Genomic DNA, 27626 nt, shown 5'->3' on the forward strand with positions numbered 1-27626 from the left:
AATGAAGGAAAAATACCACATGATCTCACTCATTCATGGATAATAGAGACCATTATAAACTTTTGAACAATAATAGATACAGAGGCAGAGCTGCCTCAAACAGATTGTCAAACTGCAGCAGGAAGGCCGGGGAGGGTTGGGGGGCAGGAGGAAGGGGGGTAAGAGATCAACTGAAGGACTTGTATGCATGCATATAAGCATAACCAATGAACATAAGACACTGGGGGGTAGGGGAGGCCAGGGGATTGTCAAGGGCGGGGGAAAAAAGGTCACATTTGTAATACTTTAAGCAATAAAAATAAAATAAAATAAAATAAAACATTCTCCCCCCCCCCAAAAAAAAAGTATCATGTGGTGATTCTGCCCATTTGCTGTTGGGGTGTAAGAAGGTGGGCAGATACACTGTTGGTGCTCTTTCCTGGGTATAAGAGAAGCAAGAGAAAGCACAGTGGATTATAGAGCATTTAAGGAGATAAAGAGAAGAAAAAGGAAAAGAGAGAAACGGTGTTGTTTGAAAGTGGGCATTCAAAATATTAAACAACCTTTTCAGTACAGGCTCGGGCCACTGAGTGGACATGCACAGTAAACAATCAGCAACATGGTATCTGTACTGTTTAAAATGGTTTTTAAAGAAAGCTAAAACCCTCAAATTCTATATCAGTGGTCTAGTCTAAATTGTTATTTTTTACATTTTATTTCAGGAAAAATTTTCTTTATTGCAAATTCAGCTACTTGCAAATCTTGAATCACACTTTGTACATCAAAACCAAAATTTATACATGTACAAGTTTTTTTGGCTTTTTGTGCATGAAACGGGTACAGAACTTTACGTACGGACATTCAGGAAAGGGACTCCTACGATCAAGTGTAGTCCTTATTTGAACTCCTAAATCTATGATAAAAGTTGCTTTCTTGCTTATTTATTTCAACTTCTGGTGGGGTCTAGTAGAACAAATAATCCAAAATAGTGGATAATCCAAAAATGTAATTTATATCTGGCTTCAGAATACATTACCAGATGTTCCTATAGCAGATTTCCCTTCCTAATTAGGCCTCTCTTAAAGTAGGAGTTAATTTTGTCTTCATTAGCTGCTTCCAAATTAGCAGGAATGGGGCAAGGAGAAAACCCAAAGCATGCTGGGTATTTAGGAGGAAGCAGGCCCAGTGCTAAAAAAGTCAGCGGTAGATCTTGCTCAAAGAATGAAATTCAAATCCGGGTAATCGAGATGATGGGCATGTGCACTGAAATGTTTACTGAGCACCTTCTTCAGAAATTCTCAGGCCGTTGTCCACTCTTTATATCTCCCTATTAATTATGAGTGCAGAAAAATTCTATTATAAGAATAGGCAGATAATGTCCTGAAACTTTACATAGAAAAAAAAATAGAGGCTCAGAGAGGTTAAGGGACCTCTCACACAGATTGATCTCTGAGTAAACAGTACCTAAGATACTGAAACTGATTAATGAGTGATAAGAAGATCCCACTGTTTCCATCTTATTGATGATTTGAATAATGAGAAAGCAAGAATTCTCCTGGCCTAATCGCATTAAGAGAGCTAAGATAATGAAGCTGTGATTAAATGGCTATTAAACTATTTTTATCAAACAGAGATCAAGCGAGTGTGAGAATCTAGGGACACAGAGTGTAATTGCAATTCTACAAGAGGTGGAAGAAATGACTATCTTGAGCAGGGCATGGTCCCACCATAATAGCCTGCATTTAGAAATCTTGGGGATACCACATGCTGGTTTCACTCTGGGTTTCTCCCTCAGGTGTCGGTTAGCACTTCAAAGCCCCTGATCTCCTCTTTAATTTTGTGGATTTATTCACTCTCTGTGTGTAGTTGGATGAGTGGAATGCACTATCTGTCCCAGAATATGTAACCAGTTGGAAGATCCTTTTGCCAATTGCTCACAAAGGAAGAGGGCCCAGTGATTATACACTGGATCCAATATTTCAATTTTGAGGTGACTCTGGGCACCCCAAGTGGCAGAATTCCCCTCGCTTCCACTGTGCCTTTTGAATTACAGCACGCTTTGTACAGGTCACACAGGGACCCAGCAGTCCCAAAGAGCAGTCATGAACTTTCTGATTTTGTTGACTGTTCTGAACTCTCATTTATTAAGGATATGACATTGCTTTGGAATTGTTGCACCTTCTAAATTTGGGTTGTTCATATTCATGTATGCGTATCATCTGTCACTGGAAATTCTTTATACCTTGAATGAGTTATTGTTGATGTGCTTTCTTTATTCTTGGAGAGCCCTTAGAGAATGAAGTGTTACAGTCACATGGACCTTTATTTAGGTTGGGAAGAACAGCAGCAGACTAGCATTGTGTAAGGAGAGCCCAAGGTTGAACCCCACCATGGAAAATGCTGCTTGATTGCCCCAGAGCTCAATGGAGGAGGTGCCTATTGGCTGGTTTGTACCTTGCTCCACCCATCAGCCGTCAGTTGCAAGACTGAGCTCAATTTGTGTTCCTCTACTCCACTACCCTATTGGTGATCTGCTCTCTCCTCACCATGCTGCTTTTTTTTTTCCTTTATAAAAACTTATTTGAAGCTAATAAGTATGTTTTTGTTAGAACAGTCATTTGCAGTATCAGAGTTGAACCTTTGAATGGTTATCTTGCAATGTTGTTTTACTGACTAATGTGTTTCCAGGACCTGTCACCTGTCACATGTGTTACTAGCCCAGTGAGCTTCCTCTGCAGCAACTTTGACCTGTATGCTCTGTCAATTGAGACCAAAGCAATAATGAAAAGTGACATTAATTATTTAACAGAGTTCCTTTTTCACATTCATTGCCTTTGTGGGGGTGTTTGGTTGTTGAAACTCATGGTAAACTAATTGAAATTGCCATGGTTCTGGGCAATGTCCACTCAAGTTTACATGTAGGAATATCTGTTGAGCTTCAACAGAAAAGTTTCATTGATAATATCAGACTTTCCCCCCAGTCTTTTATGGTTAAAGAAAGCAGAGAATTTGAAATAATAACATTCTTTTCTTCTTAATTAAAGAATGACCTTCCTAAAATAATTGGTCTTGGAACCTCTCTAAGTCATCCACATTAGGGATGATAATTAAAAGGTTTAAATTACTTCTAATGGACACTTACTGATTAAAGCCCTACTGGTCCATAATAGTTGAACACTAGACTGCTCTACCTACATACCCCAACACACACACACACACACACACACACACACACACACACACACACACACTCATACACAATTCAAATCTTCCATCCCATAACACTCCAGTAGAGAGGAGAATTAAAATAGTTGGTCATTTAATCAGATCTTTTAAAACAATTATAACATTACCAACTTCCAATATTTCTGGAATTGTATTTGGTATACATTTATCCAGGCTTATTAATGAATTTGGGGGAAAACTAGTTAATTTAAGTGATCTTAGTCATTTTGACTTTATTGGAATTATTGTAGTTTGTTTACACCAGGGATAAAACTAAGGCCCTATTATATTATGTGATTGGAGGCTTGTCATATTGCAGGAAAGCCAAACACAAAATTTATATTGGTATAAACAAAATTACTCATTTATTAGTGAATATTATTTTATTATTAACTATTTTTTCTTGAGCTATTTTTAAATTTGAAATAAACATTTATAAAATTGGGACACCTGGAAAATATCTAATTTATTGAAAGTGTATGTGTGTTTGTGCTTGAAACATTTTCAAAATTATCTTTATCAGGTAATATGTAGATATTTGTATGAATATAAATTTCATGATTTGGGATATTTTATATAATATATATTTCATCTTATTATAATTTTTATTAAGAACAGTTTAATAAACTGGTTTGGTTTTTTGGTATGTGGGGTTTTTTGGTATGTGGAGAAATCTAAATTAAAATAAAAAGAAGAAGATTGGAATTTTTAGATACCAAATTATGATCCTGACTAGAAAATAAGGGAATATGGTTCAGTATCTTTATTATTACAATTACATTGTCCAGAAGAACTGAGGGGAAAAAAGGGGTGTTCAGTAAGTTTTATTGTTGAATTGAGCAATTTGGATATTAAGGAATTGGCCAGTTGCTGGAAGTAGTGCCATTTTGAGGTTAACATTTTCCTGGTGCATTAGTCTTAAAACTCATATAGTTGTCACTCCACACACAATGTCGTCCAGTCCAGCAGCATTAGGCATTAGAGAGGGGCATTATGCAAATGGAAAACATGCCCAGTAATGTCCACTGAGTAGCAAATAGCTCTTTGTGGCCTCTTGAATCCAAAAGAGAAATAAGCCTGGATGGAAGCTGATCAGTAATGAGGGAAAACAATTTTTATGTGAAAATAGAATGTGTACATGATAAAGACCTGCCTAATTTCTCCAGTGATACAATTTGATTTTCTGATTAGCTGTCTTGTGATTCTTGTAATTTTGTCAGGTCAATTAACTGGAGTTCACTGCTGGAGAGAAAGGAAGTGTGGGCCCTGCTGGTTTCATTAGATGTCAGCAGCTTAGGTGCATTTTGTAATAGGACCTGTATGAGATAATTTAGCTATTGTTAATGTCATAGAGTACAGAACCTTTAAAAAGGGCCTATGAAACAGGTCAAATTGGATAAACTATGTGAAGTGATAAAAGAAGGAAAATAAAGTGATATACACAACATATATTCTATGCAATTAAAGCAGACCAGTGAACTATTCAGCAAATAATCAGTGGCTACCTATACTATGTGCTCAACTATCTATATATATAAAAGCCTAAGCAACCAAAATGACAGGAACGACTGGAATGACCAATCATTATGATGTGCACTGACCACCAGGGGGTAGATGCTCAACACAGGAGCTGCCCCCTGGTGGTCAGTGCATTCCCACAGCCAACCTCCCCCAGTCTGGCAGGCCCACATTGTCCGATTGCGGCCTCCTGGCCAACCTCCTGTGGTCCCTCCCCCTCAGCCGGCCAACCTCCTCTGGTCCTTCCCCCCATCTGATAGGCCCTGATCACCTGATTGGGACCCACCCCCAGACGGGGAACCAGAGGTGGGTGGTGGTGGACACAGACCCTTTCCCAGGGGTTCCAAGGGCCAGCTCCCTCCTTGGGGCTGGCTGCCAACATCCTGTGCCTCATCCCTCTCCCTGGCTGGTAGGACCCAATGGGCCCACCGCCCACCCACCACAGTGGGAACGCAGTGGTGTGGGAAGGAGGAGGGTGTGGGGTGGGGGAGGAGAGGAACCACGCGATGGCAGGGTGCCAACGATGGCAATGTCGGCTCCTGGACTGGCAACCAGCACTTCCTCTCTAGCCTGGCCCTGATCGGCCTGGCCCCAATTGGCTCTGATTGCTGGCCAGGCCTAGGGACCCCACCAGTGCACAAATTTTGTGCACCAGGCCTCTAGTATAATATAATTACTAAAGCACATTTTTCTGTAAACAAAGTGCATAAGTTTCAGTTTTGGAAAGCTTGAAAGCACTGAGATAAATATTATCTTTTATAATAAACCGTTTATGGGTCCTTCCCTTCCACTCGAGGTATTGGAGGGGTGCAATTTCATGTTGTTTCTCTTTGTACCTTCAACACTGAACATGGTTTTGACGTGTAGTAAGTGGTCAAAAATATTTGTGGAGTGAATAAGTGAACAACAGCTTTTCAAGAATGTGTTTGTGGGAATGAGTGTGAAAAAATGAGTTAGAGTATGGTTGGAGGATCCACTACTAGAAGTAAGGTTACACTAGAATCATACCCTTGGTCATAGAAATGAATGCATTTAAGAGATGTTGCAAAGTAAGATTGTTCTTAGCGACTGGGCAGATAAAGAGTACTCAAAGTAGTTCCAAAGTTTAGGTCTGAAAAATTGTTACCCAAACATGAGAAGTCAAGAGAAATAGTAGTAAGTTTGAGTTTGGAGATGAGGGGGCTATTATCAGGTAGAAATGTCCAGTAGGCAGTTACTAATTTATGGCTAAAGTTGGGAAAGGTTTAGGGGAAAAAATGACTTGGGAGTATTCAGTGATGAGATTATAATTGAAATAATAAAAGTGTAGTTTCTCTTGGTGTAGTTTTAGCTTCTGGTGATGTTCAAGCAGAGTGTTCCATACATTTTGGCAGGTGTGCTGTGTAGGATGAAATAGATGATGGTCAAAATTCTCTCAAGTTGCCTCGGACTCTCTAAATCACATCTTTTAGTTAGGGAAACAAGACATAAACATGTGGAAAATAACTGTGAACAAGACAGAATTATATACAGCCGTACTAAGCACTGACAATAAATTGCTAAATTGGACAGGTCGACAATCAGAAATTGGTACAGAAGAGGTATTAATTAATTGTGTGTTTCAGACCAAAAGTGAATTTGGAGTTTAAGAAAGACATGATCTTAGTGCTCTGGCATGAACATTCAAAATTCCTTGTATTTTCTTACTCATTTGGCTAAACATGTCCAATCTCTGCTGATTAATGGTGTTACCCATCTCCCAATGTCAACTCACTCACGTCGTCTTCTGTTTTTGCAGAAGATAGATGAAGAGAATGAGGCGAACTTGCTAGCAGTTCTCACAGAGACACTGGACAGTCTCCCTGTGGATGAAGACGGATTGCCCTCATTTGATGCGCTGACAGATGGAGATGTGACCACTGAGAATGAGGCTAGTCCTTCCTCCATGCCTGACGGCACCCCTCCGCCTCAGGAGGCAGAAGAGCCGTCTCTAGTAAGAACCCTTCCTACTGTTTAACAGGAATTGGAGTTGCCTCTGGCTACCCGCTGCATGGGTATGATGTAGTAACAATAAGGTCTGGATTTTTAATTTAGACTGATGCCAAAACAATCCCCAAACATGTTTGGGGTTGCATATTCTGTTATTCTGTGTTTAAACATATTGACAATACAGTCTTCATGTGAGCTTAACTGCATTTTTAAACTATTTCTTTTTGTGTTAATTTTTTTATTACTTAGTATTACTTATGTTCATGGTAGAAATTTAGAAAATGTGGACAACCAAAGAGAACAGACTACATATTCACCTGTAATTTCTAATAACTCCTAATATGCAAAATAATTTAAATTTCTTTCATTAAGATATAGCATTGACATGTTTGTGATTTTTAAATGTATGCATTATTTTAATGGTGGAATAGTATTTTATTATTCAAAGATGTCTTTAATTTACTAAGTAATCCCTGAGGTTGAATATTTAGTCTTTTTTTCTATTTTTTACTATTATAAATTATTTAATAATTGACACATTTGTAGTTTTATTCTTATGCATACAATTCTAGAAATATGAGGTATATCAAGGGGTATGTAATATTTTAAGGCTTTAGATCCATAATTCTTATGAAGATTGAAAAATAATAGCACACTTGCAACCCAAGCTACCAAAATTTATGGTAGGCAATGGAGAGTGAATTTGTTGGCAATGAAGAGTGAATTTCCCTTTCAATGCAGTGCTTGACCAGAATTTTATTAGTTCTAAGACACAGTTTTACCTTCTCATCTGTGGTAGCCATTTGTCATTTGCCATAAATCTGATGCAAGAACACACTATGTAAATTACGGAATGCCATCCTTCAAACTTTAGTAATGTGCTTCTACCTGCCATTTAGAGTTTGTTTCTTGCCCATTTTACATTTTTAAATGTTAAAATCACTCCATGTAAACATATGGAAACCCTACATGTATTCTTTTGCTTTCTGAGATTTCTGGTCTAGAAGAAAATCTCTCATGATTGTTATTTTTTCCTAATTTTCTCCATTTGTCAGTATTGTTGGCTTTGCTGTCTAGGACTCTGATTTCTTTGCATTCATCCACACGTTTTGGCTCAACTAGGAGATGCTATTGACCTAGAGTTATATATATATATATGATTTCAGAGAGGAAGGGAGGGGGAGAGAGAAATAGAAACATCAATGATGAGAGAGAATCATTGATTGGCTGCCTCATGCATGCCCCCTACTGGTGATCCAGCCCGCAACCTGGGCATGTGCCCTGGACTGGAATGGAACCCGAGACCCTTCAGTCTGCAGCGGATGCTCTATGGACTGAGCAAATCTGTCTAGGGCTATTTATAAGTCTTCAACAAAGATAGCCCTTCTTTTACCCCAAGTTCTTTGAATCAGTAAAATATTATACTTTATTGTGCAACATGACTCAGAACATCACAGAATCTTTAATTTATTGCCACTTGATTCATTTGGGTTGTTGACGGGAAAATGTCCATATACTCCCTCTCCAAGCCCCAAATCCTCATTTAGCAAGGCAGCTTTTCCCACCCAGTAGTGGTTTGGAAATCCTGTTAGGAAGACCTTTACCCTTATTTAATATAAATGAAATATTGAGGTAGACAACACTAAGTCTCAAATGTAGGAAAAGGAAATAGTTTCAGAGGTGGCAGTGTAATGCCAAACTTCTTGGTTTTTAAAAATACATGTTTGTGGGGGGTGATATGGGGATAAGGACACATATGTAATAACTTAATCAATAAAAAAAACCATTCTGAAAGAAAGCAGAAAAAAATAAAAAATAAATAAAAATACATGTTTATTAGAGCTTTTGTGCTGAGGTGTGATATAATTAAAGAGTGATAGAATTACTTTTTATCATTACAATTACTGAATTTTAAGTTTGAAATTTTAATAACTTATTTTAATGCTCAGATGACTCATAGCTCTCTTGCTTTTCCCCTTCTCTGATATGTTTCTAGCTTAAGAAGCTCTTACTGGCACCAGCCAACACTCAGCTAAGTTATAATGAATGCAGTGGTCTCAGTACCCAGAACCATGCAAACCATAGTCACAGGATGAGAACAAACCCTGCAGTCGTTAAGGTACAAAAGTAAACTTTTTTAATACAGGAGGGGAAGTCACAGAGGGTTTTTGCTTGAAGCTGTAAAACAAGTCGTGGGCTTATTTACGGTGTTCATTGGGCTGGGTACCTGCAGCTGCTTCACGATGCTGAAACCGATGACGAAATGGGTGTCCAAAAGCAGCATTCTAGCCGCTGTAAACCAGGCAGAGTCCATTTACACTTTGTCTTTGGACGATTGGAATGGAAGTTCTGCCGTCTGTTGCTCCTTGCCCATTTTATTAATACATGCAGCAGTGCGGGCTGCAATTCAATTTGCTGATAGGCTGGTATTAACTATAAGTGACTTTAAGATGCAGGGTTGCTGTTTTGCCAGCTGTCCAACCTGAGAAAGATTGCTCTGGAATCACCGCAAAAGATCCATCTCTGCCATTAATTGGATGGAATGCTGGCAATGACATAATTCGGTTAGCGGGCTGTATTAAACAATGTTTGTCTTGCCATTCACTGTGAGTGAAAACGGAGCGTTAAGGGGTACTTAAGAGAATTGTGAATACTGGGCTCTGGCAATCAATGGCAAATTAAGGTTTAAACCAGCTTATTTTTTTTTTTTTATTCACAGTAAAGGCGCTGTAGGGTCTTGTTAGTTACATGTTGCTGAGTAAGAACATTGAAATGTAGGAGAAATGAAATAAAAAGCTGCATAAATGTCATTTAGGAATTTTAAATGTAATTTTCTTTCCTTGTTCTGCAAACAATTATTCACAGCTCATAGATCCAGTACACTTAGACTGAACACTTCATTGAAAATCTCATCTCTTCAGAAAACCTATATCCATTCTGCTAAGGTTCAGTTCACTAATTTTAGCTTTCTTTATGCCTTGTTTTTAAGACCGAGAATTCATGGAGCAATAAAGCGAAGAGCATTTGTCAACAGCAAAAGCCACAAAGACGTCCCTGCTCGGAGCTTCTCAAGTATCTGACCACAAACGATGACCCTCCTCACAGCAAACCCACAGAGACCAGGAACAGCAGCAGAGACAAATGCACCTCCAAAAAGAAGTCCCACACACAATCGCAGTCACAACATTTACAAGGTAGGTTGGGGACCAAAACATACTCTGTGGGTGAGAGTGCGGAAAGGAGAGACAGCATACACCTGGCTGGCGAGACCCAAACTGTGGGCTTCCATTCCCACAGTTTCACTCTGGAAAGAGAATTCAGCACTTCACTATAGATGGGGGGGAAAAATCCTTCCGTGAACACAGGTTGAACATATCCTATTTAGCTGATATGCAGCCTGATTCACAATCACCCAATGGTCCCTGAAATGTTAGCCGAGTGGGAGGTGGCGAAGTGGGGAGCATTGAAACCTCAGATGAGGTTTACATGAGCTCTGAAAATGCTGAGGTCATTGAAGTTCTGGGCAGGCTGGGCTAGGGGATTCATTACAGAGCTTTTTTTTTTTTTCCTCTTTCAATAATGGAAAAAATAAGGCATTGTTGACTTGCTGTGTATGTACCTAAAGAAATTGTAAATAATAATTATGCAGCCTCTTGTGGTTATTATGTGCATTCTTTCCTATTTTTTTTTTAAGAGTACATGTTAGGCTCACAGATTTTTTTTTTTTTGTAAATAAGGATTTGGAAATTCCTAGAATTTTAAAAATTTGCTTTCTATCTAAAGAAATGATTGCCTAGATTAAATGAAACACTTAGATTGATTTTTGTATTACCTCCATACATTATCAGAAGGCTTCTGAGGCAGATCAGGCTGATTTGGGGAAAACCTCTCTTGGCAGAGATAAAATTTTCTTTTGTTTTCGGTCCCTCCTTTTAAGATATTCTAGTCTTACAGGTGCAAAAAGAACTTGTAAAAGTTGCCGTTGCTTAAAAATATCCCAGTTTCCGCGTGAACTTGACCTCTACCCCTGTAGTGGAAGTAGGCATTTGTTAATATAGTATTTATAAACACCCACCTCTTTTTTTCCCTTTTGTTTTCCCAACTTCCCCGTGCAGCTGCAGAGTGGTAGCCCCACCTCCCTGTTATGAACCATGATTACTTTGCACAGGTATGCTGCTGCTGCTGCTGCTGCTGCTTTTCAACAGTATTTTCTTTCCCAGTGTTTTTACTTTCCCTCTCTCATCCCCAGCCCACCATAAACCCAGATTTTTCAGGAACCTTCCTTTAATATGTTAAGTTGTCTCCCAGTTAGGTTTTTCCTGGTGGCTATCTCAAAATCACTACCCATCCCTTTCTGCCAGTTCAGGGAAATATATTTATGGACAGGAGCCAAATTCTCTTAGCTTGCTTAGGCCTGATGGGCCCCTCACACACTGGAAGAGTTTTTCCCAGAGCAGAACCAGTCTGCTGGGGGACAGACACATAGCTGTCCAAGGCCTCAGGTGAGGGAAAGCCAGCTGGGCTTGCTCTAGTGAGTGAATTGAAGAATTCACTGCTACTCCCCACCTTCTGCTAGTCATGCATTCATTTTCTGGAGCCGGATGCGAAGTCCTGAGCCCAATGAAGGCTTGGAGGCAGTAAACCCAGCCCAGCAGCACATTTCAAAAGTCTTGTTTGGAAACTTTAATTGGCCCTTTTGGATTTTGAGGTTCTTTTTTTCCCAATTTTTAAATTTGCTTACCACTAAATATTACAGTGCACTGTTGCAAACCATGGCAGTGAGGAACTAAATTGGCCTATGGGGGAAATATTCTTTAGAAGAGACATGCTGTATGTGGTTTGCTTTTTTTTAAGGTATATGTCTGTGGTGAGGCATAGAGTTTATCCCAGAACAAAACCTTTTGACAATGTGTATGTGTGTGTGTGTGTGTGTGTGTATATATATATATATATATATATATATATATATATATATAAAACTATTTATTCTTGTAGTTATTAAAGTCCTAAAGCAATATGACTGGCTGTTAATAACCAACAGGAAATAAATGCTCAGCTTTAGGGATTACTTAAATTATTATCAAAATTTGAAAGGAAAACACGTGAACTCTTGGAGATGATACTGAGAGATTCTGCTGAGGTTACCTTTCTTAATGTATTGTAATTTTTTTTTCTCACTGAACTTCCTGTTTGTTCTTTGTAACATGGTGAGGTCAGGTTCTTCCAAGTTCTTTAGGATAATAGTCTCGCCTTTGGCACTTGTTGGTGTCCCCCTCATTCACTTATTCATTCATTTGCTAATGTATTCATTCACTAAAAATACAATGTTCTGCATAAAATAGGTGAATTCCTGCCCTGAAGGATCCATGTGGATTAAAGTCTCTGGAACAGTGTGGATTACACTCTGAGTGAACCAAAGCAGGCTCCTTTAGTGAGCTTTTGTGAGCCTGGGCGTATTCAGTGATTAGCGTCTATATGTGGTTTCAGCTGTACCCTTCCCGTACAGTCCTCATTTCCTGATGCCTTTTGTCCCATTAAATATCTCCATTGCCTACTCCCTCCTTCCATTGCCCTTGGCCTTACCTGTACCCAACTACCAGAATTTTGGGGGTCTTCCTTTGAGCATTTCAGAAAGCCAACTCTACACCTTGAAAACTGGAATTATAGTGACTGATTTTCCATGTGCTTTTATTGTGTGTGATAGCACATAGTTCATAGATAGACATGTTCTATAGAACCTGCATGCATTATTGTAATTATTAGTTGAACACCTTAAAAGTTGACAAAGTTCCTTCATAAGTGTGTTCTTTTTGAAAGGTTCATTATATCAGACTTACCAAAAAATAATGTAAGACCAGTCCATTTATCTGTTTATATGGAAAAGCCAATCAATTAATGTATCTAATTTGTAGAAGACAGCATGAGCTTCCTATTACTGAATGCACATTGGATAGATGAGAAACCATTCCATTGTTTAAAAACTAAATCTAAATCTACAAATTAAATATGTAAATACTATTTATCCAAGTAAAGTACCTAATTTCAGCCTAATTTGGATATAAATAATATTTTCACATTTCAAAAGACCTTAATTACTGGGGTTGATTAATTTGCTTGAATATCTACTGGTTGCAGTCTCTTTCGATAATAGGAGAAAGGAAACATATTCTGGGCCAACTCTGCCAGTAACTATTTTTATGGCTCTGACAATATCTTTTAGCATCTCAAAGATTTTTCTCAAGTTTTTCCTCCATAAAATAAGGAAGATTATTCTAAAAACTGTTTTTATTTCAATTCTGTGATTTTCATTATTTAAATGACTATCTTTTGAAAGTAGTTATTTTACTGAGAAAAAAATTGACATATGTATACATATATCTTTGTAGGTAGGCATATATATAAATAACTAGAGGCCCAGTTATGCACTGGCAGGGGGTGGGGGGAGGTCCCTCAGCCCAGCCTGCACTCTCTTGCAGCCCAGGACCCCTTGCTCCTTACCGCCCACCTGCTCACTGCTCCTTACCACTTGGCTCGCTGCTCCTTAGCGCTGCCATAGAGGAGGGAGAGGCTCCCGCCACCACTGCTGTGCTCACCAGCCAGGAGCCCGGCTTCTGGCTGAGTGGCGTTACCCCTGTGGGAGCGCACTGACTACCAGGGGCAACTCCTGTGTTGAGCGTCTGTCCCCTGGTGGTCAGTGCACATCATAGCGACCGGTTGTTCTGGTCGTCCCACCTTAACTGTTGCTTAGGCTTTTATTATATAGACTAGAGGCCCGATGCATGAAATTCATGCAAGAGTAGGCCTTTGCAGCCTCAGCGGCTGCCTGGATCCCTCCCTGGAAGTCGGGGGCAGCTGCCTAAATTCCTCCCTGGCAGTAGGGGGCAGCTGCCTGGATCCCTCCCTTGCAGCCATCGGCGGCTGCCTGGACCCCATGGCTGCAGCCCCAGCTTTGTCCCAGAAGGACGTCAGGGAGGACATCAGGTCTAATTAGCATATTGCCCTTTTATTATTATAGATATGTCGATATATATCCCAAGGGCATTTCTCATTTTGCTTTCCCCTCCTTCTGTTCAAAATATAAGACTGCTGAAGAGTAGCAATTGAAATTTTGGAGTAAGAAGAAGCTTCTTACTTCATCCTTTATCATTGGGAAATGCCTTCTGTAACAGGTAAAATTTAGGAAGCATAAAGGGAAATAGGTGAGCTCTCCTTACAAAGCTCTGGGTCTCTCAACTGATAAACATAGTATCTTACTTTACTTGTTTATCAGATTTGAGAATCTGAGCCCCTTTTCAACCATCTGGATCAATGTCCAAAATTTGCCATAATCTCTGAATTCATTTTTAGTGAAGGGAATGGTTATTGGGTAAGCTTTGGCCTCATACAAATAACCTATTCTCAGGCTAGATATAAAATTATATGTTTTAGAAGAAAAATCAACTGAATATTCATAACGTTCTGTCATCTTGTAGTTACTCTGCTCTTTTCTTGTCTAAACAAACCGTGTACTGTATTCCAAATTCAAATAGAAAACATTATTTCCTTCTGATAGTATAATGCACATTTGATATCCTTAACAGGGATGCTAATTTTTTTTTAACTCTATTTTTGTATGTTTTTTGAATGGTAGTTTTCTGATACAAATGTTTGGATTTTTTTTTTTTTTTAGCATAATGGACTGTTGTCTGACTTTGATCTAATATTCAGGGATTTCCTTACTTTTGATTCACAGTTTCCAGTTTCCCACCTGACAATTGTTGCAAGAAAACAAATCTAAAAAAACACTCAATATTTCATAATTAGTTTCCTTTTTTTTCCTTTAGCCAAACCAACAACTTTATCTCTTCCTCTGACCCCAGAGTCACCAAAGTAAGTATTAAGAAATGTAACCATTTTCAGAAAGGGAAGGGGGTTCTAATACATTTGGCTACAGCAACTCCATTTCAGTTTGTTTTTATAAATGTGCCATATCTTCCAGTGACCCCAAGGGTTCCCCTTTTGAGAACAAGACTATTGAACGAACCTTAAGTGTGGAACTCTCTGGAACTGCAGGTGAGCCTTACATTTCACTTGGAATTGTGTGTGCGTGTGTGTGTGTGTGTGTGTGAGTGTGTGTGTGTGTGTGATGAATATATGTTAAATAGATTGTTTTCTTTGTGTGATTAATGATAATAATAGAGAACAAACAACATTTTATAAGAAGTTTTCTATAAATATTTCTAGTTGTTTACTTTCTTTAAGAGATGGTATTTATTGTGGGTCAGACTTGAGAAAGAGTCTGGTGTATACAGGGTGGGGCAAAAGTAGGTTTACAATTGTTTGTATGAAAATAATACAATAATTAATAAATAATGCAAGAATAAACTGTTTTGCACACTCACAACTATAAACCTACTTTCGCTCCCCCCGTCCCCATATGTATTGCTGCTTTGGATCCTCAAAAAACCCTATTTCAGATTAAGACACCACAACTTGAGTAGTAGGAGAAATGAACATTTACTGATCTCCCTCTCAATAAATGTGCCAGGCACATAATTGGTTTGGGCTAATTTCATAAGACCTCATAAGGATGGTGGTAGTTCTCTCATTTTTAAGATGAAGAAATAAGGTTCAGAGATGTTGAGTAACTTGCCCAAGATCACAGAGCAAGAAAGCGAGGAGCAAAGGTTTAAAGCCAGGTTTACTACTTCTCAGTGCTTCACTTGGAATGTTTTCTCACTCTCTGGTGTGCCTAACAGTACAATGCTCTCCTCTGTATGTTACCATTTTAATATCTTTTCAGCAAAGGAGAAACATGAAAATATACCCATTCACCAATACAAAACGTTCTTATATATATTTTAAAGAAGAGCTATTTCCTTCACCATTTGGACTTCTGAACTCATTTAGCCAGTCTTGACTTCACACACTGAAGAGGAAGGAGCACTAAAAACTTGGACTGAACTCTGAGAAACTTACTAAACCGAGAGTTCCAAAGCAGACTTCTGATTTGGTGGTAAATGGTGTCTTTGCACAGAGCTTTAAGTTTCGGGACTTGAACCCCACCAGAAGGTGAACCTTAGGTTGTCTGAACAAGAAATTTCTTGGCTCTGGCCATTGCTGATGAGGGTAAAGGAACAGTAAGTCAAACAAGACGCTTTTCAACCAGAACCAGAGTGCCTACATGCACCGTGGTCATTGTCGCTAAGTTTAATTTCACACTTTGAGTTCCCGAAATTACCTCCATAGAAAAGGTCTATTGCATGATCGCACGATTTGGTAAAACAGTAGACTAGTTAATTTCATGGTATTTGCATATATTTTATAGGTGTGTATGTATGTAGACTCATATATATACATATATACAAATATATCTTTATATGCATATACACATCTACATACATATATATTTGCTTATAAGCATAGGCATACATAATTGTTTAAATGAATTATAATTTACATATATGATTATAAGCTATTCTTTTGTGTATATACCGCATGCAGAAGAGGTCTTCATATCAGATCAATGAGAATGAGTATTTGGTGGTTTTATCCAAAGTGCTGATTAAAGTATACATTTGTCTTGTCATTTTACTTTTGCTTACAACATAAATATACATTAAAATATCAAATTTTGGTGGAAAACAGAAACCTTTACTTTGAACTTAAGTAGGCAAACTTAAGTAGGCATCTTTCTGTCACAAGCCTCACTAATAATGCATTGTGGATGGTCCCATTTTTTGTTTCCTACTTTTTGAAATAAAAGAGTTAAAGATATTTGTGTGGTACTCTTAGTGTAGAACCATTCTAGATTTTTATGACTTTCATATAAATTGCAATCATAAGTCTTCATTTTTCCTCAGTGCTTTTCATTAGCACCAATCTACAACATTTGACAGTCCTTCATTTACTCTTTATGGGGTCTTTTTATAGAAACAACTTTTTTTCTGATATTTTATTTACATGATATTTTATTTTCTCATGTAATTTTAGTCACCAGTATAATGGACATTAATTGGTTTGAAAAAATGGCCTACTGTGACAAGTTAACTGAAAGGAACCTATTAACTAAAAATGTTCAGAATGTTGTATTAGTTACTTTCTTTTAGAGAGGGTTGAGAAAGTTTCCATGATAGATACCAAAATCAAGATTTGCATTAAATAAATACTTTTTATTATTCTTTAATTATAAATAATAAACTTTAGTGTAAAAATGTCAATAATATAAACTGGTAGAAAAATTATTCATGGTTCTAAGATACAAAGATAACTATGCCGTTGTTTTCTATGGATATTTTTATATATCTGTGATCTTTTTGTATATATTCATATATATGTGAATTTGCTTCCCCAGTTTTCCATTAAGATTTTAATGATGAATTTTTGTATCATCATGGCCCTTTATTATAATGCTTTTAAGATGCAATGTAACCTTAGTTTGAATAGGTACATCTAAATTTACTTATTAATATCCCTACTGTTATGCAGTTAGGTTGTTACTGCAGTGGACATCTTCACTCATAAATGTCTTATTCTGATTTTTCTCAAAATAAATTTATAGTAGTTATTCATACTGAATATAAGGACATATATACTTCGGGACTTTGTGATATCTATTGCCACATTGCTTTCTGAAAAGGGTATTTCTATCTATAATCCTATTAACACTCTTTGGATATACTTGCTTTATTTCCTCCTCTCTAGCATTGGGTGTCTTTGTTTCTAAAATGTTTTGTTAATTTATGTGTATGAACATATCATTTAAATTGCATTTCTTCTATTAGTGAGATTATGTTGTTATAAAAAATCAATTACTTTGATTTTTTATCAGAAGTTTTAATGTTTCTCTTATTGATAACTAATTTTAAGCAATTTAGTCATAATTTTGATGGATAGTAGCCTACACTATTGAAAGGCAGGTAGAGATTTATAGAAAATACTTTAAAAGTACTTATAATCTTTAAAAACATATACAGTGGATTTATTTCTGTCAGTGTATCAGAATTCTTCTACGTGTTTAAATCCCTTTTTCTTGGTGCTTTGAAAGATTATTGGGTACAATGGAAATCAATTTAACAACGTATTTTTCATGCCTACTCTGTACTTGCAATATGATAGCTCTTGGCTGATGGATGCACAGCAAGTGTCAAACAGAGAGACTATTCCATGGAGCATAGTGCCACAGTAGATGCTGGTAAATGTTTTCCTGTTTAAGGAGTGGCTCATAGGCTGTTCAGAGAAGAGAACACATTGTATGAGAAACATAAAGGGAAAATATCATTTATTATTTATAATGTCCAGTTACCTCCTAAGAAAGGTGGGCACAAGGGGCATTTTTTTAGTTTGTTGAGCATGGTGGCTGTAAGCGTGAAGATGCAAATTAGAGAAGCAGTGGTAGGCCAAATCGCATTGCATCAGAGAAGAAATTTAGAGCTTTAGGAAAACAAGGGGTGAGGAGGAACTTGGAGGATGCTGAGGAAAGCTGGAAGAAGTATGGAACATGCCTGGAGGGTGATGTATGGAGGAGGAGACTGGTGGAGGAGAGTTTTGTTTTGCTTATTTGGCAGAGATATTGTGGATCTGAAATGTGTGATGTACATGATCTCCAGCTCCTCTAAAAACCTTGAGTAAAATTTGTTGTATAGTACTGTTTGGAGAATGTGACCAACACCAGTTATGCCTCAGAGAATCACCGAAGGGAGGAACAAAGTTATCAAAGGGAACCCTATAAGATGGCTTCAAGTTATATGTAATGATTACAGAAGATTGAAAAGAAATGCAAAGGCAGTTCAGGACTGAAAGAAGCATTAAGACAATCTGATTATACAGTGAGTGAGTGAAGTGATCAATAGAAAGGAGTTTGGAGGGAATTGGGCTCTCCACATGGTAAACTTGGGGAGCCTTAAGGGAGAAAAATATGTGTATCAGATTTTGAAGTGTACAGGTAGAAAGAGGAGAAGATATTGTTGGAGTAGAAGCAAGAAGGAAGGAAATCAAAGAGATATTTAGGAGAAAGGAATTTGACAGGGACAGTGAAATCAGCAAGGAAATATGCAAGATAACACAAGTACTTTCCTTCCTTCATCTTTTTATTGCTAGAACATTTTTCAATATCCTTACTCTTCTCTAGGGCTGAGATTCCTCAATTTTAAAGCCCTATTTATAATTCCCAAATGAAATTACTGTCTGACTCAAAGGACTAAATTATAGGTTCAAACTTAAAATTGCCAGTATTCCACCATTTTGGAAATACAAAAATGGCAATTTCATGTAGTTTAACCTGAACCAATACACTTTATAAGCAGTAATGCTCCAAATAAAAGTAATTTATTTTGATTTTCAAAAAACAGATAGTGTAGCTTAGTGAAGCTGTGAGGAACATTGGCCCTGATATGGGACTAATCTAAGTTCAAATTCTGAATCTACCCCTATCTAGATGTATGGCTTTTGGTCAATTTAAGAAACTTCTGTCATTCTCAGGATCCTTATGCATCAAATGAAGATGATAAGTATGCCTGCATTTTATTGAGTCACCATGAGGATTAAATGAGAGAAAACATGAAAAAGACTTGGTCCAGTACCAGCATATATGTGTTCAATAAGTATTAGCTATTTAACTACTATGTTAACTTCATCTACTAAGGTCATTGCACATCTTTCCATCTTTTGATGATCTTTAATTGAGTTAATGTTATCTCCTCTTTGGAACTTTAATATATGAAATTATGGGTTCTTATGGCAAAACCCCATTAAGTCCCCATGAAATTAAACATATACTGCTTTTTGTATGGGTGTGGGACTTACCAAATCAAGGTAGAAATGTCCTCTTTGATATTCTCTCAACAACAGTTACTATTGCTACTAATTCTACAGCATAGACACTCCCTAATAGCACTGCACAGATATCATCTTTTTTACTCTCTGCCCAGTTAATTGTTGAGTAAAAAGTTTTATGTTGATTCTAGCTCCGTGGTGAACCCAGAGTTCAAAGCAGGTCTGTCTGACTAGACATTATGTTTCTTTCCTGAAGCCTGGATTTTAAAGATAGTAGTCGACATCTGTTATGTTAAATAGGTTTCATTTCACTTGCCAAGTGTCATTGATTGGTATTGGCTGCCAGGAGCATTGTGTTGAGAAGGATTCTAAGGCCAAGTCTGTGCTCAGTAGGAATGTCATGATCAATTAGTGATGTCTGCCATAGGTGCAGCAGTGGGGTGGACAGGGTAGAAACAGCATTCATGTTGTTGATTTGTTGATCCTGGGTCTACAAACTTAATCTGTTGGGTTGTGGCAGAAGAATTACACCAAGCTGTTGCCCAAGCTTTTCTGATGTCTTATTTTCCTTTACTCTGACAAATTTTAGTGAAATTTTCCAAACATTTCAGTGGAAGTATAAAGAGTCAACAAAATTCTAAGACCTCCTGAATAATCCCTCTGTCCCATCTGCAGAGTCTTTGGGAAACAGGAGGGATGAGATAGGAAGTTTGCTTTAGTAGGTATTGCCAGCTGGTCTGACTTTGTGATTGTCCCAAACTAGCTCATTTTGGTTGATAAAAAAACACTTCTCTTTTACAGGTGTAAAAACTAATGTGATTTCAAAATACAGTAGCTGTTAGTAAAGCAAGATGAGAGAAAAGAGAATGCTCTTTTGGCAGACGGCATTCAACCCTATTGCATATGGAAATTTTCAGAGCACTAGACTTTTTGTTTCTCAAATGGTAATGGCAAAGCAATGTCAGCTGAACAAGATGATGGTTTTAACCACAAGACAGGAAGAAATTTGGTTAGGGACCAGAGTGACTGACCCCAAAATTTCATGGATATGTATAGGCACATGCATATGTAAGTTGTTTTATTGTTATTACTATACAAGTAATAAAAAGCAATATAACTAATTTATAACTAATTAGGGAAATGAGAGGAGCAACATAATCAGCAATCTCATCCCCCTAACACACTAAGTCTTAGCAATCTTTTTCTTCCTTTGATATATTTTGCCCCCATGGTTTTGATGATAGTGGGCGTATAATTTGGTCTCATTTATTTTTCACTTAATGTTTTTCCTCGGTTTAAATGGGCAATCATTCAAAGTGCACATCAATGGACTTGCATTTAAAAAAACCCACTCATTAACCAATCAATTTTTAACTTTTTAGTCTTCTTTTATGTGGAGTTTTATATTTTCTTTTTTAAACTTCCCACTTAAAAGTTTGTTGCACTGGATGGGATATTGACAAACAGCATAATTTTTCTCTACCCTGTCTGTATATCCTTCTTTTGTATGTGACTTATCTTTGGGGAAATAGACCAAAGCAAAATATGAGCCGTGGTCATTAGTTTTCAAAGGAAAAAACACAGCATCAGAGAACTGGAAAGTGATTTTGACAGATCATATAATCCATTCCTGGGCCCGAAGAGTCCAAGGAACAGAGACCCAACAAATTCTCTTTACAGCACATTGCAACTTTTGCCAACTCTGACTGTCAGGAATTCCTTCCATATTTCAAACATATCATTCATTTTCTCTGTTTAATCTCATCCATCTTGACCCAACATTGGGAAAGATAATTTCTTTGTTCTGTTTTCTTTCTGGAAATGGTACTATCGTGTTTTTTTAAACAAGAATCACAAAGCAATTTCATCTCCCTTATTAGCTTGGGAGGATTTGGTGGCAGACACCTGGAAAACCAGGTCCTTTTCATTCTCACCCTGCTCCCCTTCTTGCCCCTGCTCTGTGGGAGAGTGCACAGGGTCAATGATAAGATCTTCATCTTCCCTGAGCAATAGTTGGGGAAGTAGTCACATGCCACAGGAATGTTCTGAAGCTTTGCTGTAAGGCCAGTTTGTTCCCCTGCAATCAGGGGTGATATAGGAAATACTTAAAAAGTAATAGGGCGGAGGCACTCTGGGCCAGAGCAGGGTGTGGGGGGCCCCTCCATGTCTACTGTTAACACTTTGGTTGCTGCTCTCATGGAGCTCCCGGGAGTCCTGGGGGTGGGCAGAGGGCACTGGAGGAGCTTAGATTAAGAAATATTCTAACAATTCATGTAGCAATAACAGCTCATACTGACTATCAGCCTTTCCTATGTCCTCTTGACACCTCCTCCAAGTTCTCGAGGCCCAAAGTATGTGAATAGGATAAGTCACACACACTTCTGTTGGCCCGATCCTCCTTTTTTGGTGAGTTTTTAAACATACAGATACTCATCTTCTCGTTGTTTTTTCCTTAAGCAACAACTGAATTGGCGTGCGACAGAAGAAAAATCTCACTGTCAAATACACTCCAAAGCAAGTCCCAGATTTAGCAGGAGATTCTGTAAAATGCTGTAAACTATTGCAATAAAGATCCCGCTGCAGTCATTGGGTGGATAGTGGAGCACAGAAAACAGAGCAGAGGACTCGCCATTTACCAGAGTCATTCAATTAAACAAAGAAACCCAAAAGAGAACTCCTCCAAGAAAATCGTTTTATGGCACATAATGAAAAACAAAACAAAACAAAACTTGCCTTCGACTTTTTTTTTTTTTTAAATCAAAGGGCTGTTTAAAACGATAACTGTAGAGTGTGTGCCACTTCTCCCGGATCTGCTGTGCAGAAGTGCGTAAGTGTGAGTGATGTAGAGGTACTTGTTTATTATAGAGCACATTTCAATGCAGTAATCATAAATATTGCTAAGGTTGTGCTCTGTTGAAATATGACCTACATACTCTTGATTGTTTGTGTTACGTGATTTGTCTGACACCCATTACATTCTGGGTAATAGCAGCCATTTGTTGCTCTGCACAGCAGGCTCTTTTGACAAAAGAAAATAGGCAGCAATAAAAAAGCTATAGGCTGAATTACATTCTGCACAGAGCTGCACTGCTGAGAGTTTGTGCAAGTGTGTTAACAATGCTCTGAACTGCCTCTTGTCAGCCTTCAGCCTGTAATGGCCATCTGTCCTCCCATAAATCTGTCGAAACCTGCTAAGTTCAAGAGAGAGCATGGAATATACCTTGTACTGTCAACACCAAAGTGTACACATTCCCCAGGAAATCAACACATGGGAAATAATCTGGAGGTTATGGGAGGCATTCGACTGTTGGTTTAGGCTGGTGGGATGAAATGGAGGGTCTGGCGATTAGTGGGAAGATGAGCAAAAGTAGTGGCGTAAAGGAATTGGTATTGACTACTCTCCTACTGCAGGGGGAAAAATCTGGGCAGGGGAGATGGGGTGAGAGCAATCTAATTAGTTTGGGTACAGCAAGGGGTCCCCTGTCCCATCAGCTGCTCTTAAAAGTTTGACACTATGTGGAAAGAAACAAAAAGTGCTTCTTACATTGTTGTTTTGCTTTGGGTTTCAACTGTCTCTGGAAATAGATTTTCAATTAGGCACTGGTGGTTGGAGGTCTTGTGAGTCTTAAGATGTCTCAGTCTTGCTTGAAGGCACTCCCTGATTAAAGGTGCTTCAGTAAACAGTAAAAAGTTTAAGGAATTATCTGCCTGTCCAGCTTGGCTCAGTGGTTGAGTGTCAACCTAGGAACCCAGAGGTCACAGTTTGATTCCCGGTCAGGGCACATGCCCTGGTTGTGGCCTCAATTCCTAGTGTGGGGTGTGCAGGAGGCAGCTAATCAATGATTCTCTCTCATCATTGATGTTTCTATCTCTCCCTCTCCCTTCCTCTCTGAAATCAATAAAAATGTATATTAAACAATTTAAGGAACTACCTAAAATATTTTCCCCTACCCACCTACTCACTAATCCTAAAGTAACTTCCATCCACTAAGCAAGAAATTATTTGTTTTAACAGGTAGTGCCCATAGAAATTTACAGCCCTGATAGTTTCACTCCCAGGGTCTATTTGGTTATCTCAGGGAGTTTCTATACATTTTAAGCACATATATAAGAATATACACTTCAGTTTTTAAAGACACATTTTAATTTTGTCTATTTATTAGAAAGAACTGAGCGGCCCCAGGGCGTAGTCTCTGAAACACCAGTGGCTGGTGTGGGTAGCATCCAAGGCACAGTAGGAGTTCAGGGACTGTCCCTTCAGTTGCCACAGGCTGCCCCATACATGAAGGAGGTGAAAGGCTCTGTTTTTAACTCAAAGACACTATAATCAGGGTATCGCCACTCCCAAGAGCAACTTGAGAATCACTTATTTAAGTGGTAATGAGCTTAGGTACTAGGACAAGGGTTTCACATGTTCAAGACTAAAAAGGGTTTCTATATTTAAAATCCCTAGATAGCTGAGTTATTTTTAGAACTAGTCTCTCTTTAATAGTGGCCTAATTTGGTGTTTCTGAAGTTTAGGCTTTCTTTTCATAAGCCTAGAATGCCTGTCAAAATACATGGACCTGAGTAGAAGGCAGTGTGCCTCATGGGCTCTGTAGAACAGTGGCTCTCTATATGTGGTCTGTGACCAGCTCATTATAAATGTTTAAACAGCTTCCCAAGTGATCCTTGGGCCACTGCAATGTGGGATTCACCAGTGAAGGAGGATCTAGAAAAATAAAAACAAACAAAAAAAAAAGAGTACGACTTTTTGCAAAAAATAAGCCCAAGTTTTTGCAAAAATAAGACATCCTCCTAAGAGTTTATAATCTATTTGAAGAGACAAGATATAATTCACATTCAAAAAAGGTAAGCAAGACTATACAGCTATCTCTGATAAGTATCAAGTGGTTGATCCTGGAAGTAACTTATTGGAAAAGTAAAAATTACCTTCATCTGAGGTGTCCTGAAAGATTTATGGAGTTAGAATTTTAGAATGTTGAATGTCATTTCCCTCAATTTAAGGGCTCTGTATGTCATTTGGAATATTTGACTGTTATTTACTCAGCAAAGAGATTATCCAGAATTATTTCTTTGTGCATTTTAGTTTTCTATGAGAAATATTTGAGAACTTGTCATTTCTTTGCTGGGTATTAGTATCTTTAAATTCATTGTCATGGTAATTAAAGGTAGCATGTGGTAGAAATCAGTATGTGTGAATGGGCAATGCAGAAGGTAAAGAAACAAGAAAAAAGAGAGAGAGAGAGAAAAAAGATTGACCACATAGGGATTTCTAAAATTGAGTAAAAGTCATATTTGTCCATGAAAAGGGGAAGAAAGGAGAGTGTGTCTCAGTAACCTGGGTGGTTCATTCAATAATATGTCACCTCCTTATTACCTATAAGCAACCAGGGGTAGGCAGAGGGGCTGTTAATAAAGGGAAGCTTTTCTGAGACTCAGATATTTCTCTTTGTGTTTGTATTTCCTGGTCTTTCTGAACTTTTCTGGGATGGATTTCCAAAGTGAAACCACTTTGCATTTTTGTCCCCTTTCTTCCCTCATAAGGCAGAATTAGCTATGCATAATAAAATTGCCAAAGAGTGGCAGAAACAATTTCATTTTAGGTAAAATGTCAATTTCCTTTATTGTAGAGTAGGAGAGAGAGGCAGCATCTGCCTGCTCATACCAAAATTTCACATGGCTTTCTGTGACCTACTTGGTTCTCTCTATATAAATACACACATACACACACACACACACACACACACACACACACACACACACACTTTTCTTTCCAGTAAGGTAGAATTTCTCTGCCTTTCCTTGAAATGTGCAGTTGCCTTAAGTCTAACCCCAGGCTTGTTAGCATACTTGAAGTTCTTTTTTGCTGAATAGCATTCACCCATTCTTCTAAATAGAAAGTGTATTGTAAACTAAAATGTTCCCTCCAAAGCATGAAGTCATTTGAACTCCAGTCTTCCCTTCTTCAAAGTTCCTTGGACTCAGAAGCTGTATTGCAATTACCCTTCCTCAGTCTAAGGGAATGAGCATCACCTACTCAGGGAGGACACTTCATAAGGCAACTATACTTCATGGACTCTCCCATAGGGACTGCTGATAGAATTTTCTGCCCTTCTGTAGAAAAATCATGAAAGGCAACCAACAACTGATGAGGTTTCCCCCGTTTCCTTTATCTAAAAAATTTAAATTAGTTAGTTGCTGAAGCTTGAATTCCTTTCAGTCCTTCAGCCTCATAACCTGCCCTAATGTTGAGCTCTAATAAAATGGTCCCCTGTCACTGCAATAATTCATGTTACTGTTCACTTTGGTTTCTGCTGCAGAACCATATTTTAGACAGAATGTATTAGTTATGCTTACAAGAATGTATTATACCTACATTAGCCATGGTTTACTAAGTTAATGAACTGTGGCAACAAAGAATTGTTGCCATCAAGTCGTAGAGTTGTCTAGTTCCCTGCCTTCCTATGTAGTATTTTACTGAACTTACCTCCACGTTGCCTATGTCATTCCCGCATTTGCCATCATCCGTCTATTTTTCTTTTTAAGTTTCCAAATTCTTTAGCTTCACTGGTAGATTTCCTTGATTGGATAAAACCCCTGAGCCACTTGCATCCTTGGCAGCACGCTTTGCAGACAAAAGCTACCAAAGCTGTTCCATGATTCTCCTGAGCTCCGCCGTGTTCATTTTCCATAATGCAGAGGATGTGATGCCCTTGAAAAATCTGACCTTTGGTGGTGCCTGGTGCCGTGGAGGCCAGGAAGGATGCATTAATGCTTCCTGGAAAGCAGGTCTGTCAGCATTGGTGTTTGAAATACACAATCTCATGACTCGCACAGCTGCCTGGCACAGTTGATCCATCTTTTCTTGGAGACAGGAGCTTAGGGGGGAGAGTCACTTTTGCAGGTGTTGTCATGAATTTAGTTTCCTTCTTTTTCACCCAGTTTTAACCATGTCTGAAATCTCAGTACAATTAGGAAAATGTATCCTGGCATTTAAGAACATTATCTCTGTCTCTTCTCTCTTTCTCTCCCCACCATTTTTATTTTATTTTATTTTTTTTGCCTTAGGCCTAACTCCACCCACAACTCCTCCTCATAAAGCCAACCAAGACAACCCTTTTAGGGCTTCTCCAAAGCTGAAGTCCTCTTGCAAGACTGTGGTACCTCCGCCATCAAAGAAGCCCCGGTACAGCGAGTGTCCTGGTACCCAAGGCAACAACTCCACCAAGAAAGGGCCCGAGCAATCTGAGCTGTATGCGCAACTCAGCAAGGCCTCAGTGCTCACCAGTGGACACGAGGAAAGGAAGGCCAAGCGGCCCAGTCTACGGCTGTTTGGTGACCATGACTACTGTCAGTCAATCAATTCCAAAACGGAAATACTCATCAATATATCACAGGAGCTCCAAGACTCTAGACAACTAGAATACAAAGATGCTTCCGCCAGTGGGCAGGGGCAGATTTGTTCCTCCACGGATTCAGACACGTGCTGCATGAGAGAGACTCTGCAGGGGAGCAAGCAGGTCTCTCCTTGTAGCACCAGGAAACAGCTCCAGGACCAGGAGATCCGCGCCGAGCTCAACAAGCACTTCGGTCATCCCAGTCAAGCTGTTTTCGACGACGAAGCAGACAAGACCAGTGAACTGAGGGACAGTGATTTCAGTAACGAACAATTCTCCAAACTACCTATGTTTATAAATTCAGGACTAGCCATGGATGGCCTGTTTGATGACAGCGAGGATGAAAGTGATAAACTGAATTACCCTTGGGACGGCACGCAGTCCTATTCATTGTTCGACGTGTCCCCTTCCTGCTCTTCCTTTAACTCTCCATGTAGAGATTCCGTTTCACCACCCAAATCCTTATTTTCTCAAAGACCCCAAAGGATGCGCTCTCGTTCAAGGTCCTTTTCTCGACACAGGTCGTGTTCCCGATCACCATATTCCAGGTCAAGATCAAGGTCCCCAGGCAGTAGATCCTCCTCAAGGTAAATCTTGTCAAAACCCACCCAGAGCATAAGGCATTCCCAGGAAGTAAAACAAACAAACAAACAAAAACCACACCACAACCCACCCAAACCAAAAACATTTAAACCCACAGGCAGGCCAGCTCCTCACACTGTGTTCGGGGTGTCACTGAACTAATGAGATTGTTGTTACACATACATCGCTCCTCATCTTCTC

General features: G+C 38.6%; 1 protein-coding gene across 2 annotated transcripts in view; it reads left to right on the forward strand.

The window, feature by feature from the left end:
* PPARGC1A (PPARG coactivator 1 alpha) overlaps positions 1 to 27626 on the forward strand; it is a 663751-nt gene that overhangs the window by 615040 nt on the left and 21085 nt on the right. For both annotated transcript variants that reach the window (XM_059674345.1, XM_059674337.1), the window contains 6 exons: positions 6500 to 6694; positions 8687 to 8809; positions 9680 to 9884; positions 14514 to 14559; positions 14669 to 14742; positions 26515 to 27430. In XM_059674345.1, the coding sequence (XP_059530328.1) occupies positions 6500 to 6694; positions 8687 to 8809; positions 9680 to 9884; positions 14514 to 14559; positions 14669 to 14742; positions 26515 to 27430 (1559 nt within the window). The remainder of the gene's footprint in view (positions 1 to 6499; positions 6695 to 8686; positions 8810 to 9679; positions 9885 to 14513; positions 14560 to 14668; positions 14743 to 26514; positions 27431 to 27626) is intronic.

The sequence above is a fragment of the Myotis daubentonii genome, chromosome 1 (genome assembly GCF_963259705.1).
Source record: "Myotis daubentonii chromosome 1, mMyoDau2.1, whole genome shotgun sequence".
Lineage (NCBI taxonomy): Eukaryota > Metazoa > Chordata > Mammalia > Chiroptera > Vespertilionidae > Myotis > Myotis daubentonii.